The following is a 15,071-nucleotide window of genomic DNA, read 5'->3' on the forward strand; positions in this document are numbered from 1 at the left end:
TTTGTTAATATTTCTACTGAGGATAAGTTTTTTCCTGGAGGTTAAACATGCTTTCGTGTTATTATCGCCTTGACAAGATATATTTGTTGTAAATAAATAAGTGTAAAAAAGTGAAAATTAAAAATTGATTAAAAACTAAAACCCAGTAACGTAAAAATACATCTTAAAATGAAAAAGCCTGAAATGTATGCTAAAAGCGAAGTAAAAAAAAAGATATATCACATTACTTATCTCAATTAAAATATCTAAATATCCTATAAATATTATATCCTATAATATATCCTATAAAATTAAAATTCATCTCTTTACAGCGAAATGGCATAAATAGCTGAAACACACTACAGTAATTCAAATATCTGAATATAAATGGACCAAAGAAATCGTAAAACATAAGATAACATCGTTTCAATATCTCGTAGAATAGTTCACATGATAGCTTCTCCTTTAAACGTGCGACGTAATGCCACATAACAGCTACAATCCACAAGGATGTGATGCACTATTAGTTGGCAGCCGCAGCGGGCACAAAGGGGTGCATCTGATTGAGTCATCAGATATCCATGAGTGAACCTAGCGTGTCCTATTTGCAAACGACAAAACCTCCTCTCAACAGTTATTTCTGCATGAAGAGTTCCATGGTGATACAGTGTTCCTAATTCGATTAAGGTTATTGTTAACAGTAGCAACCCATTCACTTTGCCACATCACAAACCACTCCGTTCAGAGGTCTGTTCTCTGATCGTTCGAAAGAAAGATCGTTCGAAACAATGCGATTGGCTCAGTTACGGTCAACCTGAGACTGTACAAGACTACACTTCATTTACACTCATATATATCCTCATTCATCTTCTGAAGTAATACTTTGCAGTGATTCCGGAGGCTAAACGGAAAAAAGACTACACGTAACTATATGGGATCATCAACATAAGATGACATTTAGCCTGGAGAAGACCATGATGATGCTCCTCAAAGGCCGTTTGGCTGTGAGGCGGCGAGTCCGCGTATCGATGTCAGGCCAACGAATTAGATGTGTTCAGGTTCAAAAGTAATTTAAAAGAAAGATTAATAAACTTATGTTTTTTGATGAAAAATTGCAGTTTAAGAAACGCCTTCTATACGTCGCGGGGAAGGCCTTAAATTTCTTCTTCGGAATTCGATGTGTGGTCAATCCTGATTGGTGTTTTAATTGTAAGACTACGAATATCTTGTATAAGGGCGTCTGCGAAGCAATTATGCTAGTTTCACGGGAAGCGATCTTGGTGATCACAGGCATGAAACCGATACAATTGATTTCGTCTGAGGCAGAAGTCAGGTGAATTGACTTCATAGAAAATAAAGGAGATAGAACAGCATGGTGTCGCCCTGTGGCAGGTCAGATGGAATGAGACAGAGTGTGGGCGTTATACGCATGATCTTTTCCCTAATATTATTGATTTGAGAACGGCTCTTGGATACACCCGAAAAAATATGTAACGCAGTTTCTTTCAGGGCATGACGCTTTTCAAGACAGACTACAGAAATTCGGCCTGGCGGACCTTGTATGTTTCTGCAATGCGAATTTTCGGAAGATGCTTACCATGTGATATATGAATGTGCTACGTATGACTTAATGCGCACGGAGGCCATTTATCGGCTTGACACTCGATCACCGTGTTAATTGGAAAAGCCAGGCCGAATGGATGATCTTAGAAAGTTTTATCACATATCTGGCGAAAGAAAGGATCATTGAAGGGGTGAGATGTTTTGCTTGGACTTTCCTTCTTTTTTTTTGTTTACGTATGGTTTTATTGTTATTTTTTTATGGTTTTCTAAACTGTTGTTTTTGTTTGGTTAAATTTTTGTTTGTTTTTCGTTATGTTATATGTTACTGTTATGTTAAATTATTTATTCTTATGTTTTTTTAGTATTTTTGTGTTGCGTTTTATGAGTCGTTGTGTGTTGAGCTCATTTTTGCTTTTCGGATAGGTAGAATTCTGTTCCTTCGTTCTTAAAAGTCATTCAGTCTTGTTTGAGACTAGGATAAATGTGTTTTATTTGAAGTTTATGTTAGTAGTACACCGATGGGAATGTAGGCTGTCGCATTCGCATCGGTGGCATCCTGGCTGAGGCTTGACTGAACATTACCTACGGTAACGCCCATAAGGGCTAGGTACGGAGGAAGTGGCGTGGCGACCGAAAGAGTTACATGGATGGTTCTTCCCCTGTGGGATCAGTAGACGTCGCTAATCGCTTGTAAGGCACTCATAGAATCCGAGCAAACAAGTATATTTTGAAGTGTTGGGCTAATTATATTTAAGGTTTTATTAATAATAAGCAGCTCCACAAAGAAAATACTGGCAATGCTGGGGAGGGCAAACATGTGTGTTCTGCTGCCAACCACAAAAGCACATCCAACAGAATTAAATTAAGAGCCGTCTGTATAAACTGTAGCATCGGGATTCATGCTATTTATAATATAAAATTTGTTTAGCAAAATAACCGAATTTTTGTCTTTTTTATTATAATAACAAATATATCAAAGTAGTAATTAATGATAGAAGGCCACCATGGGGGGAAATAACGTGGAGCAGCAGTAAGGACTGGAGGTAATTGTACATTTAGACCTGAGAAAAGACGGAGAGCTCTGATGCCTAGCAGAGCAGTAGATCTCTGCTGTTCCTGGAGTTATGCTGGTTGGAGAATACCGCATTAAAGGTTGGATGAGTTGGTTGCGCTTTAATCCGAGCCACACAGGAGCATATCATTTGCTTTCGCATATTCCAAAGAAATGGCTCCCCACTGCCCACCAGCAGATTACCATGGAGCTTGAGCGAAAACGCACCTCTGGGAAGACGGATGATTGAATGATGGACTGCATCGAGCATCTTTAGAGCGGTAGCCCGCGCAGATGAATAAGCCATGCAGCCTGGACATTAAAAAGATAATAGATGAGATAAAGAAAAATTAATATGTGAACTTATGGTTATACCAAAAAATTGCTTTCTGCATATATTGTGAGGATTGGAAGAAATGCTGGCATAAGTGTATCACAATTTGGGGAGAATTGTTTGAAGAAGAAAATTTCAATATAGAAGAATAAACAAATTCTGTTTAAAAAAGTTAAAATTTTCATGATTATTTTGATCATGCACATTTCCTTAATCCTCAAAATGGCAAATTTGACACTGATTACACAATATTAGCATAGTTTAAAAAGTTTAGAAATTTATCCTCAAAATTGTCTTTTGTCTGGAGTTATACTTCAAAAATAGAAGTAGCCAAATCCTTTAGCGTCATCCTTGAACAAAAGCATCAAGGATAGTTATGTAATGCTGTTTTTATTGAGAATGTAACAGTTTTGGAATAAACTGGCTTCTACCTGGTTAATGTTCAAAACATCAGTAAAAATCACTTTGCATGAGTTGTATGAAATTCCTGTTTCTTTGGCAACCTCTATAATAGTAATTCTGCAATTAGCAAGTACAGTCTTTATACTTTTCAATACTTTCATCAATGACTGATGTGCTAGGACTTGTGTCATCTTTAGTGTCTTCTCGGCCTTCATGAAGTGTTTGTACCACTCAAATTTGTTCAAGACATATCGTCGTCAAAAACCTTCTTTAAAATTTTATACGTTTCAATTACAATTTTAACACAAAATTTTGAAAAAAATTCTCTGATCTGACATAATGCCACACAAAAAATTGTTGAACACAAAAACTAAGCGTTGCTAAGTTTTGCTTTTTTGCTTGCTAAACAGCGAATTTTCAGCTGGCTGCAACACTGCTAATTAACTCGTTCATCACTGACAGTACTATCAGTATACATAAAAAATATCAATTCAGTTGGCAAGATACAGCATGTGCAATTCAAAAATTATTGTTACTTTATATATGTATGTATATTCATAATCTAGTACATATCCTTTATACTGGTACTGAATATTTTACCAATACACTTAGCTGAAAGAACATTTTTTTTACTTTTACATCTTTCTTAAAACATAACAATGATTTATTTGATAAAAGTTAATAAAAGTTGTCTCAAATCACTTTTGTTTTAAGAAGGATGTAGAAAGAATAACAAAAATTTTTCACTTACAGAAAATATATTTTGAAGTGTCTGTTTCTTTGATGATATGACTGTTGCTCTACCTGCATATCTAGGTAAAAATGCAGGATGACATTTTTTTTCTAAGACTAAATCATGTCTTGCATTTTGCATTTCCTCCAAGTACATATTAAGAACCTATAAAAAACCGTTTACATTAACATTTTATGAATTCACTTTATATGTAATAAAGTAAAATGTTTTTTTAAATGTTAAAAAGTAACATGATTCCTTTTAATTGGTGAATAATCCTGTGTTTTTTTTTTTTTTTTTTTTTTTTGGTTTTTTGTGGGCGAAAAACGCCTGGGCGTTATCATCGCCCAGTAGTTATTATTAAAAGGGTAATATAACTCCAAAATAATAAGCTATACAAGGTGTAAACGTAACATTAATCATATAATAAAAATTTACTAAAACAAGCCAAGAAGGCAAAATAAAACCCAAAACTAATATCACAGACAAAGTTCATAAAATATTAATGATAAAATAATAGAATAATGAAATTATAAAAACTTACCTATCTCTGATGGGTTGTGCAAAAATCCCCACCCCGGATAGTAAAATTAAACACACATAAAAAATCAAATCGAAAATAAAGGTTAAAATTATCAAAAAACTCTCCTTACAGAAAAACATATATAAGTATATTAAATCCTTTGCAGTAACCCAGTACTATGCAAAAAGAGAAACATTCGCTCCAAAATCCTGCCATCATTGCCCAAGACATCATGAATGCTGCTGGGTATATTAAACTGACGACGCAATACCGCATAACATATGCAGTCCACGAGAATGTGATGCACAGTCATGCGGCAGTTGCATCGTGTGCACAGGGGTGGGTCTCCTCCTGACATTAGATATTCGTGTGTGATCCTCGTATGCCCCAATCGTAACTGGCAGAGGACCACTTCCTCACGACGAGAGTTCGTGCAAGAGGAGCCCCACGCAACACTGAGTCTTTAATCCGTCGAAGTTTACCATCGACGGCAGCCGTCCAGCCACTTTGCCACCTTGCTCGCAGTCATTGTTTTATATGATTAATAAAATCAAAGGTAGTAACTCGGGTGGTGAAAGGAGGCTGAATACACGCATCTTTCGCAGCAGAATCTGCCCTCTCATTACCATGAATCCCAACGTGGCTAGGGATCCAGCAAAAACCTACCCCCCATTGTTTCGTTTTCCTAACTCACCGATTTTATCATAAATGCCAATGACGACAAATGTCCGGAATAAAGGTTTTCCAACGCCTGGAGAGCATTGTACGAGTCACTGCAAATAAGAATGTTCCTATATTTAGGGCCAACGATACTTAGAGTCCTATCCACAGCGAGTAGTTCCGCGGTAGGCACACACTCGTAACACCGGGTAGGCCAAACATATAAGTCTGTTCATTGAAAACAAAAGCACAACTAACGCCACCGTCATGCTTCGACCCATTAGTGTATACCACCACGTCTGGGTTCGACTTGGTGAGGAGAAACTGGAACACCTGCTGGTAAACAATAGGTGGCGTTGATTGTTTGTCATACATTGTAAGATCAAACGTAAAATTTACATGGTTTATTCTCCACGGGGGATTCGAGCACGGACATGATGGAAAGAACGAGGGAATGCCAACATTCATATACGCTGCAGCAGACGTCATGTACGGACACCCACAGGCACTGTACAATGTGGACGGTCCTCATACTTCCTCAATTAGGATCCTTAAGAACTGGGTCAAAAGCTGGGTGATTCGGCTGTCCGCTGAGACGGGCAAAATAAGATAACAAAAGCTGGTCTCGTCTATCCCAAAGTGATGGCTCGCCACTGTCTACAAGTAAGCTTGCGATAGGGCTCGATCTAAACGCACCCGTGGCAAGCCGAAGAAAAGAATGATGCACACCGTCCAGCATTTTAAGTACGGTTTGACGAGCTGAAGAATAGGCGACACAACCATAATCCAAACGGGAAAGAACAAGGGAGTAGTAAAAACATAACATACACGACCGATCGGACCCCCAGTTGGTGTTATTTAGGACCCGCATCATATCCAAAAGTTTGGAACACTTTGTCCTCAAATCCCTCATATGTGTGACCCAAGTAAGACGGCTATCAAAAAGCAAACCCAGAAACCTGACATAAGTAGAGACAGCAATAAGCACCCTGTTCAGAAAAACCCGCAGATTAGAAGGGTTCCGTAGCCGAGAAAAGACTACACATTTCGTCTTGTCGGGTGAAAATGTGAAACCAGTAGTCCCTGACCAAGCCTCAAGGCGAAATACAGTGTTCTGCATCAGTCACTCCGCAGTGGATGAAGAGCGGCTCGCAACGTAAATAACAAAATCATCAACGAAAAGACAAGAGACAGGAGCCTGTACACAATTGGTAATGCTGTTTATGGCCACAGAAAAGAAGGTGGCACTTTATACACTACCTTGCGGTACCCCATTTTCTGAGATGACACTGTCTGAAAGTGAATCGTCTACACGAACATGAAACGTCCGGGTGATTCAAGAATCCCCGGATAAAAGCAAGCATGTTGCCAGTGATCCCCCACCTCCTAAGGGTGTTAAGAATGCCACGTCGCCAGACCGTGTCGTATGCCTTTTTTATATCGAAAAAGATAGCAACGAGGTGTTGGCGGTTCAGGAAGGCGTTTTGTATGGCTGTCTCCATCGACACCAAATGGTCAATGGAAGATCTCCTATGTCGGAAACCACACTGTTCCGAAGAAAGAAAGCCATGTTTCTCTAAGTACCATGCAAGCCTGCGGTTCACCATCCTCTCCATTATTTTACACAACACGCTTGTTAAAGAAATAGGGCGGTAGCTTAAGGGATCTAGTTTATGTTTCTTTCTTTCTTTTTTTTTCCTGTTTAGCCTCCGGTAACTACCGTTTAGATAATTCTTCAGATGATGAATGAAGATGATATATGTATGAGTGTAAATGAAATGTAGTCTTGTACATTCTCAGTTCGACCATTCCTGAGATGTGTGGTTAATTGAAACCCAACCACCAAAGAACACCGGTATCCATGATCTAGTATTCAAATCCGTGTAAAAATAACTGGCTTTACTAGGACTTGAACGCTGTTAACTCTCAACTTCCAAATCAGCTGATTTGGGAAGACTTGTTAACCACTAGACCAACCCGGTGGGTTAAAGCTAGCTTATGTTAAGTGTTGAATAGTACACATTTCCCCCAAACTAGAGAGGACAGTTAGCCTAAGTTTTGTGAGCACAACTGGTTGATGAGCTATAGTTCATTTTGATTGCCGCTGGATATGTGTTGGTGTTAGTGAGCAGATTTTGAACAGGAGACAGATTTAAAAAAATGAAGCAAATGAGCAATGTGGGTTACGGACAGAAAGAGGCACACAGAATGTGATTGGACTAATAAGAATTACTGGTGAAAGTATACAGAAAGAGCTAAAGTTGTATTTATATATAAGGAGAAAACATTTGGCAAACACACAGAATAAATTAATAATAAATAAGAAAAAGTCAGATAGTAAATAGTAAAACTTAATTTCTAAACTACAACTATTACAATGTGATCATTTTACTGCACATATCATTTGTCTTGAGCACACTGACATTGAGTAACCACATTTTAGCAATTTTTGAAAGTTAAAATGTAGTTTAGCTTGCCTATTGGTAGGTGGCATCAGTGTAACCCACCGGGTTGGTCTAGTGGTTAACGCGTCTTCCCAAATCAGCTGATTTGGAAGTCGAGAGTTACAGCGTTCAAGTCCTAGTAAAGCCAGTTATTTTTACATGGATTTGAATACTAGATCGTGGATACCGGTGTTCTTTGGTGGTTGGGTTTCAATTAACCACACATCTCAGGAATGGTCGAACTGAGAATGTACAAGACTACACTTCATTTACACTCATACATATATCATCCTCATTCATCCTCTGAAGAATTATCTAAACGGTAGTTACCGGAGGCTAAACAGGAAAAAGAAGAAAGAAGGTGGCATCAGTGTCCAGTGAGCAATAATCATTTTTGTGCGTACAGAGCACATGGTCTTTGTGATTACAGAATGTGTGGTGTGTTCGTTGTGATTAATCATGCCGTTTTCAATAGCAAAGCAGGTGTTTATTGTCTGGGTATACTTCAGAAGCAATTCATATGACTATGTTAAAAAACAATTTCGTGTTAAAATTTCCACATGCACCTGTGCTAAATAACTCAACTGTAATGTGAATCAACAATCAATTTTGAGAAACCAGGAGAGTTTTTGACAAGAAAAAGAGTAGGTGTGCTTCAAAATTGACAGAAGGGAAAATTGAAGACACACATACATTACTTGAACAGTCTCCAAGGAAACATTTGCATAAATTATCATCACACACAAGAATATTGAACAGGAATGCACAAAAGGCTACAAAAGAGATTAGGTCTACATGTATATCCAATACATTGCGTACAGGAACTGTGTCAGACACTATTACAAGAATAAGTTACTGCCAGTGGTTTATCAACCAGGTGTAAAGTAATTGGATATGTCTTTGTAGTGATGAGGTGTATTTTCACTTTAGTGATTATATCAACAGTCAGCACAACAAATATTGGTCAATACAAAATTCACACATCTTACATGAATGGCTGCTGCATTCACAGAAAATAGGGGTTTGGTCTGTGATTTCTTGATGATAAAGAGTGAGCCTGATTTTCTTTAATAAAACTCTTGACAATCCATAATACCAGGATATAATTATATCCTGGAAAAGAGATTGGAATGGAGATAGACAAAGTGCAAGGGATTTAGATCATGACAGCGTAACTAAATGATGATCAACTACATGTTTGGAAGCAAGAGAAAAATACAGCAGTTATTTCAGAGGAGATTTTCTTTCATTCCTGTTGCTTTATACTGGAGTATCATTAAACCCTTTTGGATAAAGTAGTTCCCCAATCAGAACTTCAGATAGGGGAAGTTCAAAGAAAAAAAATGTCAGATGGCATCTGATGTTAACTATGTGAAAGGTGATCCAATATTTCCACTGAAACTCTTCCAGTTGTTCTGCCATGTTATGAGCAATATGAAAATTAATGTTATCATGGAGCAAACAACCCTCATTGGGGTGCAGACCATAAAGGCAGTTCTGTATAAAGCAACTTTTAAAAGTTTCACAGTAATTTGGTAACACATATCAAAAAAAAGTTTGAGCTTTATGGCTTTGATCAAAGAATGTAAGTGAATCAATATACCAGGTAAATGGACCAACCACTTTGTGTCAGGTGTTCAGTAAGTAGCAATCAAGAAATACCTGAGAAGCAATCATTTTGTACACAGAAAGAGATTATTTAACATGTTGACTGATGTGAGGGATAAGGGAGTGTCTCTAATATTCATTCAACAGGAAATGTTTTGTCAAATATATGACTCACAAAGTTTTCAATTGCTTCAAAAACATTTCCAACTGATGCAAATGCTTTGATAAGAAGGTTCTCAATCATCAGCTCCATTTCTTTTACTTGAGTATGTAATCTAAAGAAGAAATATAATAATAATTTGTTACCCTTTTAAAAACCAAATTTCTGTAAAAAATGAGTAATTAACCTAAAAACAGTAAATAATTCACATAGAAATGTAACAAGATAAAATATCACTTGTAATGAGGATTAGAAGAAAACAAATTACTGGATAGGCAAAAGTATTTAACAGAAAAATCAATGGATTACTTTGGTTATGGTGAGGGAAGGGGGATTTAGATCTTGCTTTATCATGTATGTTTACTCTTGATAACTTACACAATTTCTGCACATTTGCCTAGTTCATCTCATCATTTTCATATAATTTAACTAGCTGTCAATGAATTACTGCTTGATGAATGTCTTTTGGATTTAAAAATCATTCAAAGATTGCATTTCTCAATCAGAAAATTGTTGGTCAACATGATTAATACAATTTTTCTGAAAAGTAATCTCTGTTGCGCTCAAGAGCTTGGAGGTAACTAACTTACCACGAACATATTACGATATGTTCCTGATCAGGTTGTATTCCAAAGCATCATCTTGTGTTGTTAATAATTGCAAATCATTTTATTTTAAAAATTGCTATTGCATATATGTACTTATGTAAATTACACATATCATCACCCACAAAATTGCTAATTCTGTAAGCTAGTTTAAATCTTCAGTCCAATAAGATGAAAATTTGATAGTAACGGGAGACTAGAACAGGAAACAGAAGGTAAAAGAAAAACCATGGAAAAAATACTTTGAGAGAATGGGCTCAAACAATGAAAGACAATTTGAGAAAGCGTAGTATGATTTCAGAATTTGGTAGAAATTAGAAATTGTAAATAAGGTTTTTGAATATCGCAGAAAATTATACATATGGGAAATGTCAAGAAGTACAATAAAAAAACTACATAATTACAATCAATAATATCAAAATCAAACTACAGAATGTAAAACCCTACCAAAAGGCAAAAATGGTTTGTGAATACAATGAAATTGTATCTAACATAGAATGCAGTAATAAAATGGCGAAAGAAAAAATAACAAAGATGTAGGAAACTCATCTGAAAACCTTATACAATTAAAAAAATTATTTAAAATGTAAGTTGAAGAAATTAAAAGACAAACCTAAAAATGATTGAAAAACCAAACAACTGTAGAAAATGTAATTAATTTAAAAATAAGAAATAATTCACATAGAAATGTAACAAGATAAAATACCACATGTAATGAGGATTAGAAGAAAACAATTACTGGATAGGCAAAAGTAGTTAATAGAAAAATCAATTAATTACTTTGGTTAAATGCAGCCAAAATACACTAATATTTGAGGTGTGGATGGGTAATCGTTGTCAGGGGGAAAAAGCTATCATGAAGTAGAAATTTTTTTTTTTTTTTTTAGGGCGAAAAACGCTTGCGCGTTATCATCGCCCGGAGTCTTTTTTTTTTTTATATAAAAAATAAAAGGATTTAAAACTATTCTAAAAGATGAATAAAACTTACGACTAATATCACAGATAAAAACTAATATAAAATCAAGAGTAAATAGAATTTTACAAAGTCCAAGATGGGTGTAAAGGGCCCATTCTTGGATAATAAAAGACTAAAAAAAAACTAAAAACCATAAAAGATCTAATATAAAACTTAAAACTAAAACAACAAAATGAAATAAAACTTAGAACTAACACAAATTATATAATTAAAACTAGGTTAAAAATAAAAATTAAAAAGTTGAAATAAAACTTAAAACTAACATTACTAAAATCTTACAACTAATATCACAGACAGTCTTTAAAATATTAAAAATAAAAAAAAATAAATAAATAAAATAAATAAAAAATAACTATATAAAATTTAACAAATTCCGATAAGGAGTGTAAAAGGCACCTAACCGGATAAAAAAAAAAATAAAAAAATAAAGAATAAAAAAAAAATCAAAAACTCAGAAAAAAAGAAACTTATTTAAAAACTCTTCTAGCATGAAGTAGAAATACTTCATTGTATACTGTACAATGGAGGAAAATTTCTGAATTTATTTTATAAAAATTTAAACCTCATTTCATCATGCTGTTCTAACAATTTATAGTAAAACTTCATTTAGTAGCAATTTTTTCAAAAAGCCAATAACTGCAAGCAACCATCTTTTCGTATTGGTTGATTTGATGTTAATAAATTTAAAGTGAAAAATAAGGAGCTACAAACTAGCACCTGATTCTAAATTGCATTAGTTCAATACTTTCTTTTTGTCCTACCTGGGGTAATATGGTAATATTCACTGAATACATGATTACAGAACTTTAAAATCTTAAAGCAAAATAAAAATCATCTTATAATATGAAATTAAAAAAAAAAGCAAACGCTTACCTGAACTGTTCGTTGTTCAAATTTTGGATATAGATTAGGACGTTTGGAGTATTGATATAATGATTGTAAAACATCCAGAGCTTCAAAAACATTTCCAACTGACGCAAATGCTTCGATAAGCAGGTTCTCTATCATCACTTCCATTTCTTTTACTTGAGTGCGTAATCTAAAGAAGAATTATATTAATAACTCTGTAAATAATCACCACATCATATAATATGTGCATTCAGAGGAAAATATATTTTCTTGTGATTGTAGAATCTAGAACGAAAATTAAATCAAATTTTTTCTGATAAGAATTCCCCCAAAAAGGGAACATATGAATTTTTGTAAAAGTTTGAATAACTTTTAAATAAATTTTAATTTATTTTGTCCTTCATAAGATGCCCAACAAATGTGTTTTCCCTGTGGATACTGGTCATGTGAGATTAGTACAGTCGTTAATATTCATGTATTTTTAGTAATATGCAAAGAATTAGCATTTTATTTAACTGGTATTTTAAGGTAGGCATATAATAAATTCTTGAAAAAAATTCTGTAAACATTTATTAAAAAGAACAATAAAATGAATCTTATGAATAAAATAATTCTTTTTCTACCTCATGAACAAGAACAGGCAATCAAAATAATTCAAGATGAATTTTACAAAGAAATACAGAATTTAGGAGTGGAAAACTATAATAATTTCCAATTTTGGCAATAAATCTAAAATATATTATGTAAATCTAAAATATATTATGTAAACATAAATGAATTGTAGTATGTTTTATGTTAATACTTTAGTTAATATACTAATTTTAAAGTGTATTATTATAATAGATAAATAAATTCAGAAATAGTTACAAAAATTAAACACATTATATAGAAAAGTGATTCATATAGAGAATAACAGAAACAATTTATTTCATAGATAAACATTTACAAAAAAATTTTAATTACGTCTTAAATTAATGTCAAAAACTGTAAAGTATATAAGTTATATATAATATATTAAGGTAAAAATATTAAAAACAAATAAAATAAGTAAAACAAAAATTATAAGTACTGAAAAAAATAAAGTGTGACTGTTAGTATATTCTAAGGGCTCAGACTTACTGATAACAAGCCTGATCCCACCATTCAAACGGAAAAAAATGGCTGCTTATTATGTTGATTTATGTTATATGGATGCAGAGGCTAGGGTAGCAATCACACAAATCTGTGTCTCCAGCAGTAATGAATAATCACTAGATATGCATTATTAAACATTTTTTAAAAAGAAATTTTGGTGTACATGTTAAATTCATGAGAAATTCAAATAGGCAAAAATTGGAACATGTAGACCAAAAAAAAACAAAAGTAATTAGCAAGATAACATTAACAAAAAAAAAAAATTGATACTTATAATAATGTAATTAAAATCTTATCTTTTATTAAAAATGTAAGTTCAACACTAACAAAACAAAAAGAAACAAAATTAATTACATTTTATATATAAATCAAAAAATTACATCTCTGATAGTAAGCATCTTACAGAATAAAGATCTGATTTTTTATTTGTAATAATTATTACATTTGCTTTACCACTGAAATTAATTTTTTAAATGCCCTGCTGTTTGTAAAATATATTTCCTTTTTTAATTTGGAACATATAAGAATCTACATAGCTACAACATTTTCTCTTAATATTATCCTCTTTTATTTTATCCTTGAACTCATTACACGTTTTTAAGTCTGCCATCAATTATCATACAATAATTCTTAAACTTTTACTTAATATAACTAAATTAAAAGAGCATACAAAAAATAAATAAATAAAACTACCACACCAATCATCCTAGCCAAGAGAGTCTGCTATTTAAATAAAAGAATAATTAAAAAATACATAAGAGAAGAACTTAAGGTCGTATTTGAAGAAATTAATTTTTATTAATTCCAAGCAGCTGTTACAACCTTCAATGTAAAGAAATAAAATGAGACACAGCAATCCTACTTTGTTGGCTAAGTAGCTACTGTAAAACAAATACAATCTACTCTTAACCTTTACCAATACAAATGTACACCTATACCTGAACATTTCTTCATACCAACGAGCAGAACGTACGTCTAATATACTGTCTTGAACCTTTTCAGTTATTGCCAAGTTATCAAGAAATTGTTTTTCAACTTGTACACAAATTTTTTCCAGTTCAACACCTCTGGTAAGACCGAAAGTGGGATTAGGCATATCTTCTTCTTCATTTAACCTAAAATAGCACACCATGAAATATGACAAAAAAATATATATATATATAAAATAAAAATAATATATATATATATATATATATATATATATTTGTTAGAAGAAACTTATCATATTTGTACTGTTTACTGACTGCACAAATATACATCTATAGTATTACCTGAAAGCTGGTTTAACTACTTAATTCTATTATCAGCAATTGTAAAAAGTAGGCAAGAGATGTATAGGGTCAAGAATGTTGGGTTAGTTGGCTGTTCTGGTTAACTTTTTCATCTACAGTGTAGTAATTGGACTGTTGCAACACAATAACATATATTATGGAATAAAGTTCAATCTCTACATATCTTGTATCATATATTCATGATAATTTTAAAATGCATCCTGATCAGTATGACTAAGCATTGACTACAACTTAGTTCTCTGTACATATGAGGTTGTAAGTAAAGTTATGAGACTCCTCATGTAGCACACAATATGGCAAAACCTGAAGTTTCACCCTTTGTGTGATTAGTTAAACATCTCATGGACGTACATGAATTTTAGCTAACTGGAATCACAAGGTTATTTTTGGTGTGTATTTTCATAAACAGTTTTGTGCCAAGGAAAGGAAGAGTGCAATTTTGGGCAATGATGTGCATTAAAATTTTATGACTAAGGAAAACAATGCTCAAACTTTTGAAAAAGTGAAATAAAAGCATGAAGTAAAGCATGTTTAATTAAGATGTTCAAGTGGCAGAAGACATTTCTGGAGACCGGTGAGTCTCTTTAAGATGAACAATGCCCTGAAGTATAAGCCCTCATTTGGTCAGACGTCTGACTGACAACAGGTAGCAAGTTAAATTTGAACAATACCACAGTCTGCAAGGTATAATTCAGGATTTGATCATGAGAAAATTTGTGTTGTTTTCCAAAACCCTCTTATCCAACATAAGGCAGTGT

General features: G+C 33.6%; 1 protein-coding gene across 1 annotated transcript in view; it reads right to left on the bottom strand.

Moving 5' to 3' along the window:
- Positions 1-15,071, bottom strand: part of kl-2 (dynein heavy chain 2, axonemal kl-2) — a 408,181-nt gene that overhangs the window by 354,698 nt on the left and 38,412 nt on the right. The window contains exons 9-11 of the mRNA XM_075354141.1: positions 13,960-14,136; positions 11,912-12,077; positions 4,081-4,227 (exon numbers count right to left, since the gene is read on the bottom strand). Coding sequence (XP_075210256.1) covers positions 4,081-4,227; positions 11,912-12,077; positions 13,960-14,136 — 490 coding nt within the window. The remainder of the gene's footprint in view (positions 1-4,080; positions 4,228-11,911; positions 12,078-13,959; positions 14,137-15,071) is intronic.

This window comes from Lycorma delicatula, chromosome 1 (genome assembly GCF_047948215.1).
Source record: "Lycorma delicatula isolate Av1 chromosome 1, ASM4794821v1, whole genome shotgun sequence".
Lineage (NCBI taxonomy): Eukaryota > Metazoa > Arthropoda > Insecta > Hemiptera > Fulgoridae > Lycorma > Lycorma delicatula.